This window comes from Ostrinia nubilalis, chromosome 26, assembly GCF_963855985.1.
Source record: "Ostrinia nubilalis chromosome 26, ilOstNubi1.1, whole genome shotgun sequence".
Classification (NCBI taxonomy): domain Eukaryota; kingdom Metazoa; phylum Arthropoda; class Insecta; order Lepidoptera; family Crambidae; genus Ostrinia; species Ostrinia nubilalis.
The window spans coordinates 2,218,497-2,242,291 of record NC_087113.1 but is presented as its reverse complement, the minus strand read 5'-3'; the positions used below and the strand labels follow the sequence as shown (position 1 = coordinate 2,242,291).

The 23,795-nt window shown below is 40.0% G+C and overlaps 1 protein-coding gene across 1 annotated transcript in view; it reads right to left on the bottom strand.

The window, feature by feature from the left end:
- The window catches only part of LOC135084360 (regulator of chromosome condensation), a 45,326-nt gene extending 24,065 nt beyond the window's left edge, over positions 1-21,261 (bottom strand). The window contains exons 1-9 of the mRNA XM_063979138.1: positions 21,134-21,261; positions 20,748-20,843; positions 18,497-18,608; positions 13,608-13,695; positions 10,848-11,027; positions 4,312-4,443; positions 3,246-3,342; positions 2,577-2,711; positions 443-608 (exon numbers count right to left, since the gene is read on the bottom strand). Of these exons, the coding sequence (XP_063835208.1) occupies positions 443-608; positions 2,577-2,711; positions 3,246-3,342; positions 4,312-4,443; positions 10,848-11,027; positions 13,608-13,695; positions 18,497-18,608; positions 20,748-20,838 (1,001 nt within the window). The 5' untranslated portion in view covers positions 20,839-20,843; positions 21,134-21,261. The remainder of the gene's footprint in view (positions 1-442; positions 609-2,576; positions 2,712-3,245; positions 3,343-4,311; positions 4,444-10,847; positions 11,028-13,607; positions 13,696-18,496; positions 18,609-20,747; positions 20,844-21,133) is intronic.
- Positions 21,262-23,795: the final 2,534 nt, after the last annotated feature.

Sequence of the window (23,795 nt, the reverse complement as noted above, 5' to 3'; positions counted from 1 at the left end):
CCTATCTAGGTCGCAAGAAACACCTGGATCTGTCTTTGTGGGAAAACTTGGGGGTAACCTTTGTCCAGAAGTGGACGTCTTTTGGCTGAAATGATGATGACGGAAGCCTAGCGTCGTCTCTGCACGCACGAACTTTTCCTATATTTTCTTGATTTCACAAATTCATTGCGGATTCAAGACAGCTAACCCCCGAGACTTCTTAATCTTCCTTGGTTGAGTTTCACTGGAAGCTAAGCTGTAGATCCTGGTTATACACGAGTTGCAGTGCTGGGAATAGACCCCGTACGGAGTACGCGCTGTATAGGCTTAAAAAATACATTTTACCGTCAGTCGTGGTCGTTATATACCTAGCACTATTTCGCGGGAAGCACCTGAATACTTGGGAATGGCCGTTGGCTGAAATGGAGCTAATGATAGCTCGTATCTTCGTCGTCACACTCACCTGCCGTACTCCTGCCTGCCGAGCGCGTACACTTGCCCGGCCGCGTCGAGCGCCAGCGAGTGGTGTTGTCCGCACGCCACCGCGCTCCAGCCCGCTTGCACGCAGCTGAACGCGTCGCATTCCGTCGGCGAGTATAGCGCTACTTTGCGCTTTTCGCCCGTTATACCTGGGGAATGAGGTTGATGTTGGAGTAATAGACATGTTGACACCACCAATCAATTGACGTACTTTTTAAAACTGTCAAAACGAAACTCTTCCATAGATTTTGTATGGCACTACAAGCAAGTGACGTCACTATTTTATCAACTCAATCAAACTACTTTTTTCAATTACAATGCGAACGAAAATCGTAATTTACAGGTAACTTAAAATTAATCAAGTTATTAAGACCAGAATGAAGGGTCTTTTTAAAAAAGGTTTTGGTTTCGAATTATAGGGGTATGGTGTCAAACTGTCTATTACAAAAATGGATAGTCATAAAAGTAATTTATTTTCTCAATTCTTTCTCTTTGTCATCATTTTTACTCACATTTATAAAGTGATTTGATTTGATCAATAAAAGGGTTTTAAAAAGCGCTTTTACAAAAGTAGGTCAGTTTTTTTTTTTGCTCAATTCAATAAATTTTCGCTCGCCAGTTGGCGCTTTAGTGCGAGGTAGATAGTCTTGCTTGCCAGTGGCGTCAACTAGTCTTGCACTTTTATAATAGACGTGCTATGCCATGGTTTATTTACTCAGTCGCCAATGGCGCCAACTGAAGAGTAGAATTTGTCACTCGCCGATGGCGCCAACTGGTAAGATGTTACTCGGTAATGGCGCCAACTGGTATGCAACGGCCCATGATTTGTCAATAGCGCCGACTGACGAGTTACATCCTGTCACTAAAAAGGCGCTAATAAATAGAAAAGAAAAGAAAGGAAGATATTGCTTTGTGATAAGATAATGATAAGACCGCCTAAATTGTGTCGTATATCTAAACCGCTTAAGTTAGACGCTTGAAATTTGGCATGCAGGTACCTTAATAAACTTAAAGCTTAGTAGTTACAACAGGATATTGCTAAATTCCCACGGGAACGGGAGTTAGCGGGAAAAAACATTTGTATGAAAAAATCTAATATCCACGCGTACGAAGTCGCGGGCGGCCGCTAGTTTTGTATATTTCTTTTTTTTTCCTTGTCTCGTGTGGTAAGGTGTGCTTTACGAGGGGCGGCTGAAAAGTTCGCGGCCTAAGGTACTTAGCGATGAGTAATTAGCATGTTACTCATGTCACTAGTTGCGACACTCAGTAGTATTATAAAAAGCAATCACTAATTAAGTTTGCACTGATAGTTCAATTTCTATCAAACAAATGACATCACCATGTCCGCCGAATCTGGAGATTTGCGGAATTTCGACACCGCGCGCCGCGGACATTATTCCTCGTAAAGAAGGAAAATAGACCGAAAGACATTTTTGAAGAGATGTCATTGGTTCTTCAGGATTATATACCATGGTTAAAAAATGGGCCCGACTATTTCAACACGGACGAGAGACCTGTGAAAACGTCCCCCGCCCTGTCACGATACTGAGTGAAGGAAACGTTCAAAAGTCGAAAAAATCGTTCCGGCTGACCAAAGAATTAAATCGTGGCAGATAGCTGAAGAATATTTCTTTATGTTCGCGAGGCTATTGTACAGAAATGACGTGGGAAACTGACACGCGGATTGATCTTTCGGCAAGACAACGCGCCCGTTCACGCCGCACGAGTTGCGAGGCCAAGCCCTGAAAGACACCGGGTTCTCAGAGATTGACCACCCACCATATAGCCAAGACCTATTACCTAGCGATATTTTCCTGTTTTTCGATTTGAAAAAGGACTTACGGGGCCGGAGATATGCAGATGACAACGAAATTAAAGCTGCGGTTGGTCGTCATGTTGAAAAAAAATTTTTTGGGTGGGTAAAAGGCATTGTATGCGAGATTTAAGGAATGTATTTCTTTTGAGGGAGATTATATTACAAAAAATAGAAATGTAAAAAATAGAAACCATTTATTTTATTTCATTAAGTACCTTAGGCCGCGGACTTATCAGCCGGCCCTCGTATCTGTCTAATTTGTTCTATCATAATTACTTATCGAACATTTCCGTCAACTTACCCAGCTGCCCGTAGTTGTTGAGTCCCCACGCGAAGACTTTGTCGTTGGCGTCTAACGCAAAGGTGGCGTGGTAGCCCGCCCACACGCGCCGGGCGCCGCCCTTGAGTGTCACTTTCATTGGCACTAACAGCGCACCTGGGGATTTGAGGCTTATGTAGTTGGGATAATGACGATTTTGCAAAGACTGTGTCAGGCCTCATACGTGGTAGATTATACAAACTGTTATGTTAAACACTGGGCGTTTAAATAAGGAAGAATATTTATTATAGCCAGTTGTCCTGCCGACTGTACATTTACAGTAAGGTCATATAAGAGAGGCGCTAGCAGCATACCTGCTAAACAGGCAATATTTATTTATTTTTAACTTGTATGCACATAAAACAGTGTACATAAGGCTAACATAGGCTTTCCCCAATGCTTTCCAAATCCACTTGTGGGAATATTGCGCAGTTCGTTTATGCTCTTAACGAATTAAAGCCGTTGACATAAGTGAATAAATGACCAGTAGGTTGCAGGAAATAAGTAAACATAACGCATAGAACTCTGGAACATAACTTTATGCGATAAAACCGCCAAAATTGTGTCGTATCTTTTGTATATTTCTTTCTCTTTCTTTTCTTGTATTGTGTGGCGTAATAAAGTATGTTCTATCTATATATTATAACTTACTGAATCCCTGGCGGGCGTCTCGTGACGCGGAGCGCTGCGCCAAGCGGCCTAGTTGGCCCTGTTCACCGCAGCCCATCGTGTAGACAGAGCCTGATGACTGCAAAACAATTATTCATTAATTAATTTGCAACTAGGTAGCTAAAGTCTGGTCCGTGAGCACGTAGAATTTTGTCCAATGACCCCAAGCTACCCATCCTTATCGCTCGCGCGTAATTATGTTACGGTCGCGCTCGCACACTCACTGCGGGCGCCCGTCGCACAGTCGCGACAGCAATATAATTACGCGCGAGCGATAAGGACGGGTAGCTTGGGGTCATTGGACAAAATTCTACGTGCTCACGGACCAGGCTTTACCCCAACTGCGTTGTCTATTCAAATCTGAGGTGGAATTGTGTAAAGCAATCGTAATCATTTGACAGTTTATAACGTACGATTATTCTGTCAATTGTCAAAAGCTTTGTTTAACTGACTTTATCGTACGTTATGAACTGTCAAATGATTACGATTGCTTTACACAATTCCACCTCTGATCATATCATTCGATATTTTGCATCCGTAGCAGCCGAAATTACATTTAATGGGGATCCATATGCAAAGCTTTTCGCAGATGGCACCAGTGGTAGGTCCGGTATTGTCATCATCAAAACTTCGTAAAGCAATTGCGATTAGTTGCGAAACAGGTATCGTTTGGCTTTTTTACCAGATTGTGTTGAATGCTCAAGATTTCTCTTTTATTGAAGGCGGAGGCTCAATATTTCCCAGTTTTTTTTTCAACACGTAGTTTTTTGGGAATAGATCACATCATCATCTCAGCCATAGGATGTCCACTGCATAGGACTGAACATAGGCCTCCCCCAATGCTTTCCATGTTGCTAGGTTGGTAGCGGCCTGCGTCCAGCGCCTTCCTGCTACCTTTATGATGTCGTCGGTCCACCTTGTGGGTGGACGTCCCACGCTGCGTTTTCCGGTACGCGGCCTCCACTCCAGAACCTTGCTGCCCCATCGGCCGTCAGTTCTGCGTACTATGTGCCCTGCCCGTTGCCAATTCAGCTTGCTACCTACTCACCGACAGTATGACGAGGTGGTCCCCGCCCGAGGCGATGCCAACAGCCGTCTCCCCGATATGAACTTGCACGGGCTCCTTGCACGCCTTGCCTTCTCTCCCACGCACCACCAGCCCCATGCTCCCGTGGGAATCCTACGACAAAAGACATCATTGTTATTGACATGACCGACTAATATTTTATTCAATACTAGCAGAGTAAATACAAATGAGTAGGTCATCTTCATAGAAACGCCCGAGCGCGGTTTGTATGTGAGCGCGCCAATACGTATGCGGCGCGCACGCACACACTGACAAAATTTAGCGTTGATTAGTGAGGTGCGCTGATTTTTGTCATTTTTATTTACTCTGATACTAGCTTTCCGCCCGCGGCTTCGCCCGCGTGGAATTTTGTCTGTCACAGAAAAACCATATCGCGCGGGTCCCTGTTTCAAAAATCGGGATTAAAACTATCCTATGTCCTTTCCCGGGACTCAAACTATCTCTATACCAAATTTCATCAAAATCAGTTCAGTGGTTTAGTTTAAGCGTGAAAGCGAGACAGACAGACAGAGTTACTTTCGCATTTATAATATTAGTATAGATGTACAAGCTTTTGCGCGCCGCTTCACCCGCGTGTATCTCAGTTGGCAGTAGGTACAGATATAAAGCGGGGCTTTCTAAACGTGCGTCAAAAAAATGGCAGTACCAGGGGCGTCACAGTTTAAAGACTAGGAAGGTTTGGTATAAACAATAATGCTGTCAAGTATCAGCAAATTCCGTTCAATAGTATATGTGAAAAAGTTACAAACATACATACAAATATCATCACCAACTTTTTACAATCGATTGTTTGTAGTTACAGAAGACATGGTTATACAATTTAGAGCTAGATTGACAATCTAATAGTACCTATACACACAGCATGACAAATAGCAACACAGTTTAAACATTTTATTTTAAAACATAATAATTATACCTATACAAACAGTATGAATAGCGACACAAGTTTCAATAATGTCGCTTAAAACTTAATTTTTATTTATACACACATGACAAATAGCGTCACAGAGTTTTAACAATATTTTAAAACCTAGTTATAAATACACACAGTATGACAAATAGAGACACAGAATCAGTTATGACAATAAGAATTTAAACCCTAGTTATACCATACACACAACATGATATATAGTTACATAGTTTTAACAATATTATTTTAAAACATAAATACCGATACACAGCATGATAAATAGCAACACGAAGAATATTATTCTAAAATCAAAATATACCTATTCAAAAAGTATAAAAAATAACGACAGTTTTAACGACATTATTTTAAAACCTAACACACACTGCACAAAAAATAGGGATACCAAGATCAAAAGATATATCCGTACAGATAAATACAGCTTGAATAAAAAAGTTAACGACCGAAAAAACAACAAATCTTTTCACTCTACAGGGTGTTAGGTAAATGGGTATATGAGCCGACACTAGCCCATGTTAACATGGTCATATAAATGGTATAGTGAAGTCAGAAAATTGATATCTTAATTTTAATTATTTTAATTTTCATACAAATCAGATTTTATAAAATTTATTTTGTATGAAAATTAAAAAAATTAAAATGATGATATCAAATTTCTGACTTCACCATACCATTTATATGACCATGTTAACATGGGCTAGTGTCGGCTCATATACCCATTTACCGAACACCCTGTATAAACTAGTTTTTTTTTTTCACTGCGACAACTAACTCGCTTGGCGCCCAAGGTCGTTCGCTCGTTCTGCTGATTGGAAGCTGCGGCCTTACGAGATACAGATGACGTGGAAACACCACAATCGTCCACTTCGCCTGTATCCCGCAGAGCAACAACTTACGAGGCTTCTTTTGATTCCAGTGCGCGAAGACTTACGAGGCTCCTTTTCTTCCATCAGCGCGCGGCGTGCGGTATCTTGCTCTTCTGGTGTCGCTTTGAAGCTGCGGCCTTACGAGATACAGATGACGTGGAAACACCACATTCGTCCACTTCGCCTGTATCCCGCAGAGCAACAACTTACGAGGCTTCTTTTGATTCCAGTGCGCGAAGACTTACGAGGCTCCTTTTCTTCCATCAGCGCGCGGCGTGCGGTATCTTGCTCTTCTGGTGTCGCTTGGAAGCTGCGGCCTTACGAGATACAGATGACGTGGAAACACCACAACCGTCCACTTCGCCTGTATCCCGCAGAGCAACAACTTACGAGGCTCCTTTTCTGTCCAGCATGCGAAGACTTACGAGGCTCCTTTTCTATCTTGCTCTTCTGATGTCGCTTGTTGATCGGAAGCAGCGGCCTTACGAGATACAGATGACGTGGAAACACCATAATCGTCCACTTCGCCTGTATCCCGCAGAGCAACAGCTTACGAGGCTTCGGCGGCAACTCACTCGGGTGGCGCCTCTGGCATATACGTTTAACGTCACCCGTATCCAGGTTGGAAGCATACTTTCCCAAATAGATTTACCAACAACATATTATACAAACACAAGTAATGTACACAATGATAACTAGACCAAAATACATACATACAGTATAATACATAAGTACAGTCTGTACATACAGGTAAATGCAGCTTACATAAAAATCTTAAGCTTCAGACAGAATCAGAATCAATGGTTCGTTTCAGCGCGCGGCATGCGGTATCTTGCTTTTCTGATGTCGCTTGGAAGCTGCGGCCTTACGAGATACAGATGACGTGGAAACACCACAATCGTCCACTTCGCCTGTATCCCGCAGAGCAACAACTTACGAGGCTTTTGTTTCCAGAGCGCGAAGACTTACGAGTCTCCTTTTCTATCATTTTGCTCTTCTGATGTCGCTTGTTGATTGGAAGCTGCGGCCTTACGAGATACAGATGACGTGGAAACACAACAATCGTCCACTTCGCCTGTATCCCGCAGAGCAACAACTTACGAGGCTCCTTTTATGTCCAGCGCGTGTCATCTTGTTCTTCTGATGTCACTTGTTGATTGGAAGCAGCGGCCTTACGAGATACAGATGACGTGGAAACACAACATTCGTCCACTTCGCCTGTATCCCGCAGAGCAACAACTTACGAGGCTTTTGTTTCCAGAACGCGAGGATTTACGAGGTTCCTTTTCTTTAATCTTTTTCTTCTGGTGTCGCTTGTTGATTGGAAGCAGCGGCCTTACGAGATACAGATGACGTGGAAACACAACATTCGTCCACTTCGCCTGTATCCCGCAGAGCAACAACTTACGAGGCTTGGGCGGCAATACATCCATGGCGGTAATTCAGTTGGACGGCGCCCCTTGACGTTAACGTATACGTCACCCATATCCAGGTTGGGGGTATACTTCCCAAATAGATTTACTAACAACATAAGCATTATACAAACACAAGTAATGCACACAATGATGACAAGACCAGAAGATATTTACAGTAAAATACAGAAGTACAGTCAGTATATACAGCTCACATAAAAAACAGTTCGCGCCGTGTAGTCTCTTGTTTTGTTGATTGGAAGCTGCGGCCTTACGAGATACAGATGACGTGGAAACACCACAATCGTCCACTTCGCCTGTATCCCGCAGAGCAACAACTTACGAGGCTTCTTTTCTGTCCAATGCGCGTCATCTTGATTTCTGTTGTATTCTTCTGATGTAATTTGTTTTTCTGATGTCGCTTGGAAGCTGCGGCCTTACGAGATACAGATGACGTGGAAACACCACAATCGTCCACTTCGCCTGTATCCCGCAGAGCAACAGCTTACGAGGCTTCAGCGGCAGTAGAGTGCAAGATCCCGGCGTGGCTTGTTGAGGTAGGGACTTGCAACGGCACGACAATAATGCAAAGGTACAAACAAACAATGCTTACAATGATAAAAAGACCAAAAAATATCCTGGAGTTAAATACAGATTACATAAAAAAATAACAATCCAAAATGTCAATTTTCCAGCTCGCGGCGTGTTAAGTCTTGCTTTGCTTCTTCTAATGTCGTTTGTTGATTGAAAGCTGCGGCCTTACGAGATACAGATGACGTGGAAACACAACAATCGTCCACTTCGCCTGTATCCCGCAGAGCAACAACTTACGAGGCTTCAGAATTTTCCAGGCTGTAGTAATTTACACTCACAACGATTCTATACACCTTATAATATAAATCATATAACAATGTGATAAAAATAATTTAATAATGCATAGTAAACAATGATGAGAAGACCAAAAGACGCAAAATCATTATAACACACACAATCTTGCTCTTCTGATGTCGCTTGTTGATTGGAAGCAGCGGCCCTACGAGATACAGATGACGTGGAAACACCACAATCGTCCACTTCATCTGTATCCCGCAGAGCAGGAGCTTAGGTCCCGGCGGCGATGGCAATGGTGCAGCATAGTTTATTTATTAACATAACAAGAGTACATAAAAAGTATATTGGATGTGTGTATGGAGAGCTACGATACATAATTTAAAAAATAATAGTGGTCCTCTCTTGATACGGCCACGGCGTCAATAGACTAGATGACAAAATTTCAATTATTTGTCCATCAGACAGATAAATTTTTTTTTCTTTCATAATTAAATAATAACAGTGCTACATCGAGTTGAAATGGCGCGTTACGTCACGCTTGAGTAGATTATTTACTCAAAAGTGACGTCACGTGACATTTCAACTTAAATAATACTGTATTTATTCGATTATGAAAAAAAATTAAAAATATGTGTCCAAATTTTTTTTATTATCTGTCTGATGGACTAAATAGAATTTCGATTTCATTACGCGGCATGTCTTCTGATGTAGCTTGCTATGTAGACCCTTCCTTTGCTGATTGGAAGCTGCGGCCTTACGAGATACAGATGACGTGGAAACACCACAATCGTCCACTTCGCCTGTATCCCGCAGAGCAACAGCTTACGAGGCTCCTTTTCTTCCATTTTGCTTTTCTGATGACGCATGTTGATTGGAAGCAGCGGCCCTACGAGATACAGATGACGTGGAAACACCACAATCGTCCACTTCGCCTGTATCCCGCAGAGCAACAACTTACGAGGCTCCTTTTCTTCCATTTTGCTTTTCTGATGACGCATGTTGATTGGAAGCAGCGGCCCTACGAGATACAGATGACGTGGAAACACCACAATCGTCCACGTCATCTGTATCCCGCAGAGCAGGAGCTTACAAAACTTCGGAGGTGATGGCAGCGGCCTCCGTGTCCAAGGTATGCTACATTATTTCATCCAGTCTTACATGCTAACATTTTTATAGTCTAAGCCATCGATACTGAATAGTGGAATACTTATTTTGGTAGATGATGCTGTTTAACAAAAACTAACATGCCTTCTAGAGATGACGGCGGCAACTCAACCAGAGGGCTTAGTGTGAGTTTACATCAAACGCGCTCACTAATGAGCGCGTCAAAAAACTACATTAAATGTATGACGGATTGCACAGCGCTCTTAGCGGGAAACGTTCAAAAACTAAAATTTTCATACATTTTTAACTCACACTCAGCCCACGGAAGGTGCCTCTACCATATACGTCATTCGTATCCAAGGCCGTGTCGTACTTTCCAGAACGTTTCCTACCCCGTCTAAATACAGATACGGCTGCAACTTAATCAAAAGGTGCCCCTGGCATACATGTCACCCGTACCCACAGTAATTGAAGCGTAATTTCCAAGCTATTTCCTGGTCTAAAGACTCAACACACCCTAAATACGCCCCAGGCATAAACATTGAGTGCCCAACAGGGCTGTAGTGTGGCCTCCCCTGCGTGACTTAATCTATCTATATCTACAAAAGCAAAAGGTCGGTCACTGATTGACTGACTCACTGACATCACAAAATCTCAAAAACTACAAGTGCTAGTCTCAAATTTTGCATGGGGGTTCCTTTTAGAACGTAGGTGCTCACTAAGACGGGATTTTGCAAAATTCAACCCCTGAGGGGGTAAAACGAGATCCACGCGTACGAAGTTCCGGGCGGCCGCTAGTTAGGGATAAATGGGGGGGTAACATATTGGTAGGATTTGATAAATGCTGCTGACAATGCCACTCTTGTGGCGGAGTTTTGGGCTGAAACTGTTTAGGTTTGTTGTCGACACGAAAAGAAGAAGAAGAATTGGTTCGTTTCAGCCGAAAGACGTCCACTGCTGGACAAAGGCCTCCCCCAAGGATTTCCACAAAGACCGGTCCTGCGCCGCTTGCATCCAGGTACCTCCCGCGACCTTCACCAGATCGTCGGTCCACCAGTGGGAGGCCTGGCCACGCTACGTCTTCCAGCTCGTGGTCGCCACTCAAGAACTTTCCTGCCCCAGCGGCCATCAGCTCTTCGAGCTATGTGCCCCGCCCACTGCCACTTGATTTTAGCGATTCTGCTGGCTATGTCAGTCACTCTGGTTCTCCTACGGATCTCCTCATTTCTGATTCGATCACGCAGGGAAACTCCGAGCATAGCACGCTCCATCGCTCTTTGGGTGACCTTGAGCCTTCTTATGAGGCCCATAGTAAGCGACCACGTCTCAGATCAGACAGAAGAATTGGTAACTCACCCTAAATGCGCCCCAGGCGTAGACATCTCCAGTCTCCAGCAAGGCAGCGGAATGGGAGTCTCCAGCGGCGATGGCCACAGCTCGGGCTGGTAGGGACGTTGCTCGCGGCGTGCCTTCATCCTGCTCGCCTGATGTCGCGCGCCCTAGGGCTCCCTCGTCGTTGCAACCGAATGTCCACACCTGGAAATAAGGTCGAATTTAGAAAGAACTAGCGACCTGCCCCGGCTTTGCACGGGTGCTAAGTATACCTGTAAACTTTCTTCATGAATCACTCTATCTATTTAAAAAATCCGTTGCGTACTTTTAAAGATCTAAGCATACATAGGGACAGACAGCGGAAAGCGACTTTGTTTTATACTATGTAGTGAAGAAATATTGCAATGAACATCATAAAGGTAGCAGGAAGGCGCTGGACGCAGGTCGCTACCAATCGATCAACATGGAAATGATTGGGGGAAGCCTATTTTCAGCAGTGGACGTCCTATGGTTGAAATGATGATGATTTATTGCAATGAACATCATAAAGGTAGCAGGAAAGCGCTAGACGCAGGCCGCTACCAACCGGGCGATGTGGAAATCATTGGGGGAGGCCTATGTTCAGCAGTGGACGTCCTGTGGCTGAAATGATGATGAATAAACATCACACAAAGACAAATAATTAACTTTTAAAAAAAATAAAACCGACTTCAAATGCGTGAACACAAAAAAAAACTAAAAATTAAAAATATTGCGTATAAAAAAGTTCATCCCCAATTTTCCACCCTTGGGGGTGAAATATTTTCTTCAAATTCGCATGAAACCACCCTTTTGATAATACCTATTCAACAAAAAAATAATCGTTCAAATTGATTTATAATCGGCGGAGATATTGCGTATAAAAAAGTTCATCCCCAATTTTCCACCCTTGGGGGTTGTTTTTTCTATTATTAAATTTAAATGGGACCACCCTTGAGGTATTACCTATACGCCGAAAAAAGATTTGTTCAAATCGGTTCATAATTGGCGGAGTAATCGCGTAACAAACATAGAAAAAAAAAAAAAAAAAAACATACGGGTCGAATTGAGAACCTCCTCCTTTTTTGAAGTCGGTTGAAAACGATGCTCATTGCAATGGGACCTCAGCATATGCCGTGGCCCACGGTGACGAAGGCCACGACGCTGGTTTTTTTAGTGTGCCCCATACAGATTATAAGCCTGGTTTTCACTAAAGGAGAGATGTGTTGAATAGCTATTCAGATTACGTTATCCAAATCGACTCTCGGCTCAGCTTCGGTTCAAAAACCTGATGGGTTATTCAAACGCATTTTCTCTCCGCTTTGGTGGAAATCGGGTTTTGCCAATGGTTGTGGCAGACACCAGCCGGCCTAGGATGCGGTCCACGATATAATCTTATCGATTTTAGACGACAAAAGAAGTGTGAGGTACGTACCTACTGCTATGATGGTTGAATGAAACGCAGGCACTGTTAAGCAATACTTCTTAATCGAAAAACTTAGCTATTACAATAAATAACTTAATAATTTTGCAAAACGGCAGACGAAGTGTCGTGCCTTCAAAAGCGTCGAGTCATCGAGGCCGGCCGGCAAGGAAACCAATCGGCAAGTTAGGGGACCGATCGGGAACGTTCGGAAACGCTCGGCTTTCGTCTGGCCGTATCGATCGGTCTAAGCCAGACATGCGCAGAAGTTCAGAAGGGTTACTCCGGTCGCTATGCAAAATTTCGAATGTTGCCATGATTGCTATCCCTCTCTCGCAAAGCGAGATGCCAACATGAGCGACGGTGACAGACGAAACTACGTTGATAAAATGGGGACGTTTGGCCGAAAATAGAATTTGTTAGAAATTGTAAGCAAATGGCGATCGCCATGGCAACCGCCGAAAACTTCAGCTAGCTGGAAAGAAGTTAAGTTGGTACTTGTTGCTACGGGGTTGTTCTTACTTGTTGCGCGTTACAAACTGTTAAAAATAGATTTAGCGAGGATTCCCCCTGTTTCCCCATGATGAATTTTTGGACTAACTGCCACATTCTCATAAATAACATTTAATAAAATAATCTTCTAATATCGCAATTTTCATAAAAGAAGAAAGTCGCTCGGTGGTCCGATAAAAAATTACTTGCGTACTGACTGTCCCTTGATTTAAATTCTTTAGATTAATGAAATGTTGCATCATGAAAGGTTTATACAACTCAAGTGTATAGTTTTAATTACATTATTACATTTTTGTTATATCACAAACTTAGCTTAGCAGTAAGTGAGAGAACAATTTTTGACTTCAGTTAAAGTGGGCTCAACTTATATTTTTCTGAACCATGACTTGCAGAAACAGTGACAAAATAGTCTAACAAAGAATTTGACGAATATTGCCCAACGAGGCAATTACCTATAGGTATCGTAGGTGTTATCTTTAAAAACGCATTCGTATTTAGTTTGACACAATTTAACATAGTGATAAAAAATGTCATGTAATTACAAAAACAATTGTACTTTTAACACAGCGATCTTAACAAGTATCTTAAGTAGTTTCTTGCGCTGCTTCTTCTCAGCACTGGCCCATTTATTGTCATGAAGCAGTGGTAGGGTTAATACTGGGACGTGTAAAAGTGCTTTTTAAAAGCCTACTTGCATAAATAAATGAGTTTTATGAGTTGTAGGAGGAGCTATTTTGCGATAAAATGTATAATCTGGTGTGATGTGGCCTGTACATTATTATTCTATGTATCCTACATTTTGTTATCAGTTTAACAAGTGAATAACTTACCTTGCCGTCGCTGTCGAGTGCAATAGTGTGCATGCCTCCCGCGCGAACGTCGACGATTTTGTTGCCCAAGGCTGATACATATTTGAATCTGCAACAAAATATTGAAACATTAGTATATTTATTTATCAGTTTTATTGAGACACTTCTTCAATCTAAATCGAGGCCATTTTGACTGTCTTAACTTTAAAAAGAACCCTATAATGACTATCCTTATAATAGAATATTTATTGATTCATCATCATCATTTCAGCCATAGGACATCCACTGCTGAACATAGGCCTCCCTCAATGATTTCCACAATGAACGGTTGGTGGATTAGCAAGCTGAAGTGGCAATGGGCAGGGAATATAGTACCGGAAAACGCAGCGTGTGACGTCCACCCACAAGGTGGACCGACGACATCATAAAGGTAGCAAGAAGGCACTGGAGGCAGGCCGCTACCAACCGGGCAACATGGAAAGCATTGGGGGAGACCTATGTTCAGCAGTGGACGTCCTATGTCTGACATGATGATGACTTAGTAAATTACAACTTTCAAGTCACAGCGCCGCCATTTTGACTGTCTAAATTTAGAAAGAACCCTATAATAGACTGGCAAATCTACAGTTGCTGTCTTTCCCGAATACTATAATCCGGGCTTCTTCAAGGAGTGAATAGGCTACAGGTCAAGGATGTACCATCCTAGACTGCATTTCACTTAACATTAGCCCCCCTAGACAAGTTGCACTTTTTGATTTGATTGCATTCGAATCAGTCAAAACTCTATAAAAAAAAGGCCATTCGACCACTTTTCGACTGGTTTGCGATAATAATGTGCACTTTGTCTAGACCCACAGGTGTGAATGCAGTCAAATAAAAATCAATTTTCAATTCGCATCGCGGCCATTTTGACTGGCTAAAATCTAGCAAGAACCCTTTAATGGACGGATGCCTGTACAAATGAGGGGTTTTGATAGACTGAAAAATTATTCCTGATCTAAAAATGTCCTCCGGCTGGGCTAGGATGCGCGAGATCATAATTAAAATCTTATCAATGGGGGCGTTTGGCCGAAAATAGCATTGTTAGCGCTAGTAAGAAAAATGTCCTTTTAAAGTGCTATCACTGCTAAAAAAATGTACGGGAAAACGTCACTTTTGAAGTTAGCAAACGTGTCTCCCCGAAAACATGCCAAAGTTTTCGGCAGTTGACATGGCGATGGCCATTTTGCTAGCAATTCTAAAAAAATATATTTTCGGCCAAACGCCTCCAATCAATTTAGTCTATTATAGATAGACAGTAGGTACCTACCATTATAATAATTGTACACCACACAAAGAAAAGAAGTAAGAAATATACAAAAGAGAGAAATATACATTTCTTTCAAATCGATAAAATGCTTCGATAAAAGTTTATCGTGATTAATATCCTATATAGGTGATCTCAATAAGTTTTGAAAGAGCAACCTTACTTGGGAATATCCCAACACCAGAATCAATACTTACCGGCAATTCTTTGCACCGGGTATCTTGCAAATGGCGGATAAGTTGCACACGTGGGAACATCAAGCTTCTATCCTCGCCAGTGTGGGGATTGAAGGCTAAATTCTCCATTTATCTCTTAAGTTATGCGTTATAGTGGAAACTAAATGAACTTTGGGGTTTAATTCCCATATAAAATAGTTAATTACGGAAAAGACAAGCCCCTAAGCAGCTCGACTGTCGAATGAGGAATATGTCGTGGCAGGATTATTGATTTTGAGGGAGAGCCGAAAAGACCCGAATGTTTCCGAAAGGGGTGACGGCACGCATGCGCCAAACATAGGTTTTACCCTCGGATTGGGGGTGGTCCAATAAGAGCGATTTCACACGTTGGATCCAATCCAATGTTGGTCCCAATGCCGCTCGGTCAACGTGTGGTTCAGTGGCGAAGATACACTATGCACGAAGCTGATCGAATCAGATTGTGTAAATACGCACTTCAGAGCCCCGATTACGGTAACTTTTAACGTTTCCAATCCAGACACGCTTCTCGATTCTGCGATACGATTGGTCGTTCAACAGCGTACGTCAGCTGTTTTGACCAATCGTATCGCAGAATCTTTGAAGCGCGTCTGGATTGTAGACGTTAAAAGTTACCGTAATCGGGGCTCAGGGGGCGTAGTGCGCGTTTACATCAGACGTCTTCGAATTTCTTCTTTTGCGAATAGTGTAACTGCGCCATAGAAAAAAGCTTGTTCCAACGTTTGGTGCCAATACTATTCTACATTCACATGTACAGTACGAGTGGCGTCACGTTGGGACCAACGTTTGGAGACGCCCTTACACTGTATGTAGGGTTTTCCTAAGTTTATGTATTTATTCGCGCTAGTCGAGAATTTTAGTCGAGTGAGTGGCGAGTAATTTAGACAACATGCAAAAATAAAATGATTTTTTTATGAGTTTTAGGCGAGAAGTGCCATCAACCACAACGCGTCCCTGCTCACTCGAGTTCGAAACGGCCGTTTTAGTCGAGTTCGAGAAAAATACTAATCAGTAAAGGACGAATGGTTTATTTACTGAAGCCTAGTTCGCATTAGTCGAGTAAAAAAATAATTAGTAGAGTAACTCGCCTTTAGTAACTAAACTACTCGCTACTGACCAAAAACCGTTCGCAGTGTTTTTTATATGAACTCGACTAAACTACAGAGTTCGGAAACGTATCCGGTGAACGAGTGAGAGGACGCGTGATGGTGTGCTACTCACCTGTCAAAATAGAACAAAATGGATTGGCTCGAATAAACGATTTAGTGACGATAAAGTACGGCCAACTAGCAGCGATACAAAAGGTCGAGACGACTGTCGAGTTGACAATATAATTCTGTCTCTTCCCATCTTGTGTATTTGTCGTAATGTCTCGTTCTCCCGCCAAAATATGTCAAAGTCAGACGGGTTCACCCATGACATTGGGTTTGTTTACATATGGTATCGCTTCTCGTTGGCCGTACTTTACTCCACTAACTTTTTTGTGTTCGGACACGTTTAGCTAAAAAATTACTCGCCACTCGACTAGTGTGAACAAGGCTTAAAAGCGAGTTACTCGACTAATGAGAAAAAGACTACAAGAGCCGCCACAGACCTGACGATGATTGACATAATTTGCGAATTATCAGTAATAATAATCCTCAAATTCAAAATATTAATTGCATGTTACATTTAAAAATTAGAGGTGTTATTTATACATCTTTTTGAGCAACAAAATTGTACAACAAACAATTGTAATTTAAACTCTGTTCTTGCAAATAGGGGTTTGGAATCAAATCAAGGTTGTTCAAGGGTATGATTACTTGAGAACACTATTACAGTTGCATATCAACTGTAATAGTGTTCTCAAGTAATCATACAAGGTGCACTGGTCATACCAGTGCACCTTGTAGGTACCTATCATTAATTGGACATAGCTCTCAGTAATTAAGTAAGACATTGTTTTACATAAGAGTCATAAACGCAACTTGACAATACAAAGCCTAGGATTTATTTTACAAATTTTTGACCTCCGAGACACCGCACGCTTTCAAAATGGGAGAATGACGTCATGCGATGTTATTGTGATGACGTCATAGTTTGCAACAAACATTTCCGTTCTCAATTTAATCATCTGACAAACATACTGACTGATCCTTTGGGAAAAATATGAGCTCCATTCAGAAAAAACATAATATACTCCTTCTATTAATAGTCATTCGTCTAACAAAACATCAGTGCGCCAAGTGCAATTGGAATCCACACAAAATATTGATCAATATTTTTAGTAAAGTTTTTTTTTTCTTTTCTATCATGCGATCAGTCAGAAGACTATTAACACATTTATTCTGTGATCAGTCTATGGTGATTGATTATAGGATTTTTTCAAGTTTTATTCCAATCCTATCGATCAGTCAGAAGACAACAGATTTGTTCTTGTGAATACGTATAGGACTTTTTCAAGTATTTTTTTTATCCTTTTTATATCTGCAATCGACTTGGGTCATAATCAGAAGAAAAGCAAGACAAAACTTGCTTTTTTTGTGTTCTTAAGGAGGGGTATTTCAGTAAATTTTCTCCCTCGGTCTTCACTCATTCACGTAGCAATCTAGTCCAGCCTTCTAATATTCAGTCCAAGCCACTAGCATCTTTAGTCTAAGGCGATTATCACACTGCACCGCGCTCCGCCGCGTTACGCGGGACGACAGATTTAATCATTATATACAAGTACCTCAGTTTGTATAAAAAACACGCGCGGCACTACACACTGACAACGCGTTTGCGCGCGGGATTCGTTATAATGTCGCCACGCGGACCGCGGTGCAGTGTGATAACCGCCCAACTGTAGTATTTGCCATCTTTTCAGTCTTATGGTAGTCTTGTGGGTTTGTTCTGAGAAATCTAGCGAGTTGGTTTGTGTGATTTTTAAGCCTCTCCTATATTTGATACAGTATTGGGTCACCTCGTCCCTGATTGTCGGCATCTCCAAAAACTCGTGTATCTCCACATTTTTAGCGAACCATGGTGAATTTGAGATTGCCCTCCGTGTTTTATTCTGAAACCTTTGGAGAGTTTCCAGATTGGAGTTTTTCAAGTTCATCATCATCAACAGCCCTTTACAGTCCACTGCTGGACTATGAGCCTCCTCCACTACAGTGGAGGGTTTTGCCATAATCGCCACGCTTGGCAGGCGGGTTGGAGATCGCAGTTTATAAGATTGATGTTTTTCAGTGAACGCTACTGCCCGTTCTCTGTTGGATGTGTAGTCCCTGAGTCGCCTCTTACGACACCCGCGGGAAGAGTAGGGATTGGTGACAAATGTATTCTACTCTGCCGTGGCACGGTGTGTGTGCACCACACGGCTGTGGCACGGTGTGCGTTTTCAAGTTATTAAAAAAATAATCACATACCTGGATGTTTCTTCAACTCCTTCGCCGAGGCCCAGCTGTCCTACGTCTCCTTGCCCGCACACTAGCACGCGGCCTCTCCGCTTGGGAGCCTCGGGGATCTCCAACTGGATCGCTGAAATGTTAACGTCTGTTTAGAATTTTAGATTCTACGCTCAAGTAGTGTATCTAGTGCAGTGCTTGAGGTATGGGCATATGGTGTTGTGATGTGATAAGTCTAAAGGAGATCTGTGAAGTCTTGCTGACGTTTGACGTTGTAAAAATCATCTCCCTGAGCCTGTACTGCACTCGAGTAGTTATTTTAAAAGATACTAAGGCAGAGTTGCACTACCTAACTTTAACTATAAGTATAACCGGTGATTTCTGTATGGAGTTTGACATATTTTTCACATAAAGTTAAAGTAAGATGGTGCAACTCAGTCTAAATGTTAACTAAGAAAAAAAATTAGGATTTTTGTCTACCTTCAGTACTAATAAATAAAGAGTAAAGAGTTGATTGTTTGTTTGTATTGAGTAGGCTCAATTTGAAAAAAAATTTCACCAATAAAATTCTACATTATTTCCAATAAACACAGGTAGCATAGACCAGCAAAGTTCACCAGGTCAGCTAGTCTACACTAATATTATAAAGAGGAAAACTTTGTTTGTTTGTTTGTAATGAATAGGCTCAAAAACTACTGGACTGTTTTTAAAAATTCTTTCACCATTCGAAAGCTACATTATCCACGAGTAACATAGACCCTCGACTGCGTAGCCAGACATATTATGTTGCCTCAGATTGACAGTTTTTATATTCCGCAGTTTAAGGGATAGGCTAAATTTTATTTTGAAAAAAAAAAAAAAATAATAATAATTGTTCCGTAAAATATGTAGATAATGTAGTCCACGCGCGCGAAGCCGCGGGTGGAAAGCTAGTCATTTATAATTTTGCAAGAAAATATATTTTTTAACCATCTTATAAAATAAGAAACAGGAATGATACGGGTATTAGACTGGCCTAAGAAAATTGTTTATATTATGGTTTAAAAAAATTGTTCTGAACATAGTTTTGACTACTATTTGTTATAAGTTAGCAAACAACATATTACTAAAAACTACAAAGTATTTATAAGTAATTAGATAATTATTTTAGATAATTAAAAATTGTAGACAATTTAATAGATTACTTAAAGACTGTCTATACTTGTAGTGTGATGATACCATGATGAAATATTACTCAAATAACAAAACATTCAGTAACTGATTTAAATCCGTGATCAACAAAAAATACACTATGTTAATCTTTTATAAATTTAGGTATGATCTTATCTTTGGTTTATGTCATCTTTGTTTAAATTAAAAACTTTATTTCATAATATTTGCTCATCTCCCTGACATTTTATGACCTATTGCAAAAAACTCAAGCCTTAATCCCTACTTATTATTATAAATGCAAAAGTAACTGTCTGTCTGTTACACTCTTACACTTAAAAACCGTTGAACTGATTTTGATGCAATTTGGTATAGAGACATTTTGTGTCATGGGAAAGGACATAGGATAGTTTTAATAAAGTATTGTACGATAGAATTTGTATTTGTGTACTTATGTTCGAGACATATTTTCGTACCATATTATATTGCAACAGCTTCATTTACATGATTGATAAATAGAACATTGAATTATTACAACTCCTCTTTGATGAACATAATAAATTGGAGATGGGCTGTCTTCAAATATCGAAATATTCTATTGGCAAATGCACTTTAACAAAATTACTTTAAAAACTTGAAGAATAGAACTTGGTGCTTGTTGTGATAGTCAAAAGTAATAAACATTAACTTATATTATTAATGAGTCGAACAATTTGCTAATAGCAGGCAGCGTTGTATGCATTTTGTCCATTATTATTTACTGTTATTATGATAAAATTGGGTAATAAGTGTCGATTACACAACAGTACAGCTATAAAACCAATATTGGACCATTCAGAGAACGTAGGAGCTTAGAAAATCTACAAACACAGAAATAACCTCAAACAATTTGCAATTGATCGCTTACGCAATGTTGCTACAATGTCATGTGTTATCTAAATCACTCATCTTACAAACTATTTCAAGTTTATTACTGTGTAAACATGAAAAACTTTATCAAAAACATCGCTAAATACGGTTGTACTGCGAGTCTCATTTTCCCGCCATCGTGGTTTGACAGGTCATTGACGTCGGACAAAAATGTAAAGAAAACAACTGAGAAATCAACATTTTAGGCACTCACCTCCACGTTTCTTCTTGTTTTTTGGAGCTGTAGACGACGTGGCGGCCGACAATTTGGAACTTGTCCGTTTAACACCTCTTGCCGCCGGCATTATGCCTGCAATATTGCAATGGACGCGTCAATAACACCACAGCGCAGAGCGCGGCAAACGATCACAAACGGATGGCTTCACAGCGATGACGTTTTCACTGAATACTTTTAATCGCGTTAACGTTGTATTCCAACATTGACTGCATCTGCATCAATTACAAGGCTACGGCCTTATAGATTTATGCAAAGCGCAGTTAGGTTATATTATGCATTTATAGAGCACTACACAAGAGATACAAACAACGGTCACGCTGCACGCAATAAACGAGTCACTGCCCTACGACTGGTCTACTTACTTTTATAATTGTTATTGCAATTTGCAAATAAAATGCAATATTTAGGTATTAGAACCAGAGATGACGTACATTTAGATTCTGAGTACAAATCTCGCACATCTCCCGTCACTCGCTCCGCTTCACTTCGCTTGGCCAGCGATTTAGTGATGCGCCGATTGATTGCAATTTAAATCGATTCATTGTCAAATAAATAGTTTATTGTGACAAAACCATTTAAATAAGTACAAAATAACTTAAAATTACTTATTGACTTAATTTTAAACTCTACTCATAATAAACATTATGCTATTCACTAAATAAATAAATAAAGGTAATTGATACTAGTAAGTAAAGAAACCAAAAGTGTTGTCAAAATGAATGTTAATTTATAATAATGGATTTAAGAAAAAAAAAACATTTTTTAATGTTATTTTACAAAAATATTCCAACAGCAGTTAATTCAATTACTCACAGGAAATTTCAATTGAAATAGTAGCCATCACTATGACCATAGACAGCGGAGATATTATTGCCTAGTGGTGATACCACACTAAAATCAAATTTCCTACTTATGAATTGCTTTTTACTTCAAAAATATATTGGAGCCTGTTTAAATAGGCAAGTCTATTTCTAAACATTATACATCTCTCTTTTCGATTACCATCTCTATCTCATTAATAGAGTCATTAGCATAGAGATACGGAATAATATAAAAATTAAACCCTGAATCCATTTAGTTCAGTATTTATTAATTGTCAATTTATTCAAATAAAAATCTTGTTTAGCCAACTATGCTATCAAAGCTTAAAAGTACCCCAATTTTATGGGTAATTTTTCTAAGCCACTACCCAAGAGCGTGGCTAGCGACCTCTGCCGAGGTCATAGTATATTAAAATGACATAGGATATGATTATTGTCTATGGGCACATAAACAAATCAAATGCAATGGAAGATCACCTCATGAGTAATGTTCTATGAGTAACAGGTTAAGTTAGAGAGTATATTAAAAATAATTGTTTACATTAAATACAATTTTTATGTCAATTAAAATTATTCTAAACATCAATAAACTGCAAACACACAGCGACATCTATAACTAAAGAACGTACCTTCTTGTTTGCTCTTTAGTAGAACTAAATGAGTGTAACATAGATGTCGCTACTTCTCTCGCTGTAATCATTTACGTACCCTTCCCATTCTTCAAGGTGACGAACAGTGACGAATGCGAAATATTTTTTTTTATCGAAGGAGTCATTGTAGAAATCCTTGGTAGATGCCTTTATCCAGCTATGGACATAATTTAGATGAAACGAAATTTATCATTATATCCTACTAATATTATCCTATCCACAGATCCTATCCTACTAAAGTTTGGATGTCTGGATGTTTGTTACTCTTTCACGCAAAAACTACTGAACGGATTTTGATGAAACTTTACAGTATTATTGTTTATAACCCAGAATAACATATAGGCTATAATTTATGACGATCTATGACGAACGAAATATCACGCGGGTGAAGCCGCGGGCCAAAGCTAGTTATACATATTTTCATTAAGAACTTCGTGTAGAGACCTATTGTTGTTATGGGGTTTAATTAATAAAGCGCCATGATTATTTATTTCAACTTGCTTGTTTATTGCAATCTTACACATGCAAAATATAAATTACAACGGAGCACATCAAAACAAAACTTTTCAGTCGGCCATTTTTCCACAGAGAGTGACCATAGACTTTGAGCTAGCTTTTTAAACTCTAAACCATAAATAAATGTTTAGTGTTGTCATTACTCAACACTCTTCCTCAACATAAACATTTATTTACATATTCATACAGTCCCAAACCTTCAATTAAACTATAGAATACATTTTTACTTAAAGGCTTAGTTAAGATATCAGCTAACTGATTTTTAGAATTAACATAAACAATATTTATCAAATTTTCTTCAACCTTTTGTTTAACAAAATTAAATTTTACATCAATATGCTTTAATCGCTTTATATCACAACCTTTCAACGATTTAATTGTACTCTGGTTGTCTTCAAAAATAGTTACAGTTGGAACATCTACATTTAGGTCATTTAGTAATTTAATCATGAAACAAGCTTCCATTACAGATTCACACAAACTAACATACTCAGCTTCAGTTGTACTAAGTGCAACACTACTTTGCTTTTTAGATTTCCATACAACAGTATTGTTATAAACTTTAAATAAATATCCAGATGTTGACTTTCGATCATTATCTCTAGCAAAATCAGCATCTGCATATCCAACAAGTGGTTCACTTAAGTCATTTTTAGTATAAAGTAATACAAAGTTAATTGTCCTTTTAACATATCTCAATAATCTCTTTAAAGCACGCCAAAGTTCGGCATTAGGTTTTGATTGAAATCTACTTAAATAATAGACAGATGTAGCTAAATCTGGTCTTGATCCTACAGTTGCATACATGAGAGAACCTATGAGAGATCTACATTGTTTTTCATAAGACAAGTCAATTTCCAAGTTTTCATCAAATTTAAAGTTATGATCCATAGGTGTGTTACAGCCTTTACAATCTGACATATTAAACAGTTTTAAAATTCTTTTAAGATACTTTGACTGATCAATAAAAATTCCTTCAGAACTCTTTCTTATAGAAATACCCAAGTAAGTTAAATTATTATCCCCTAAATCTTTCA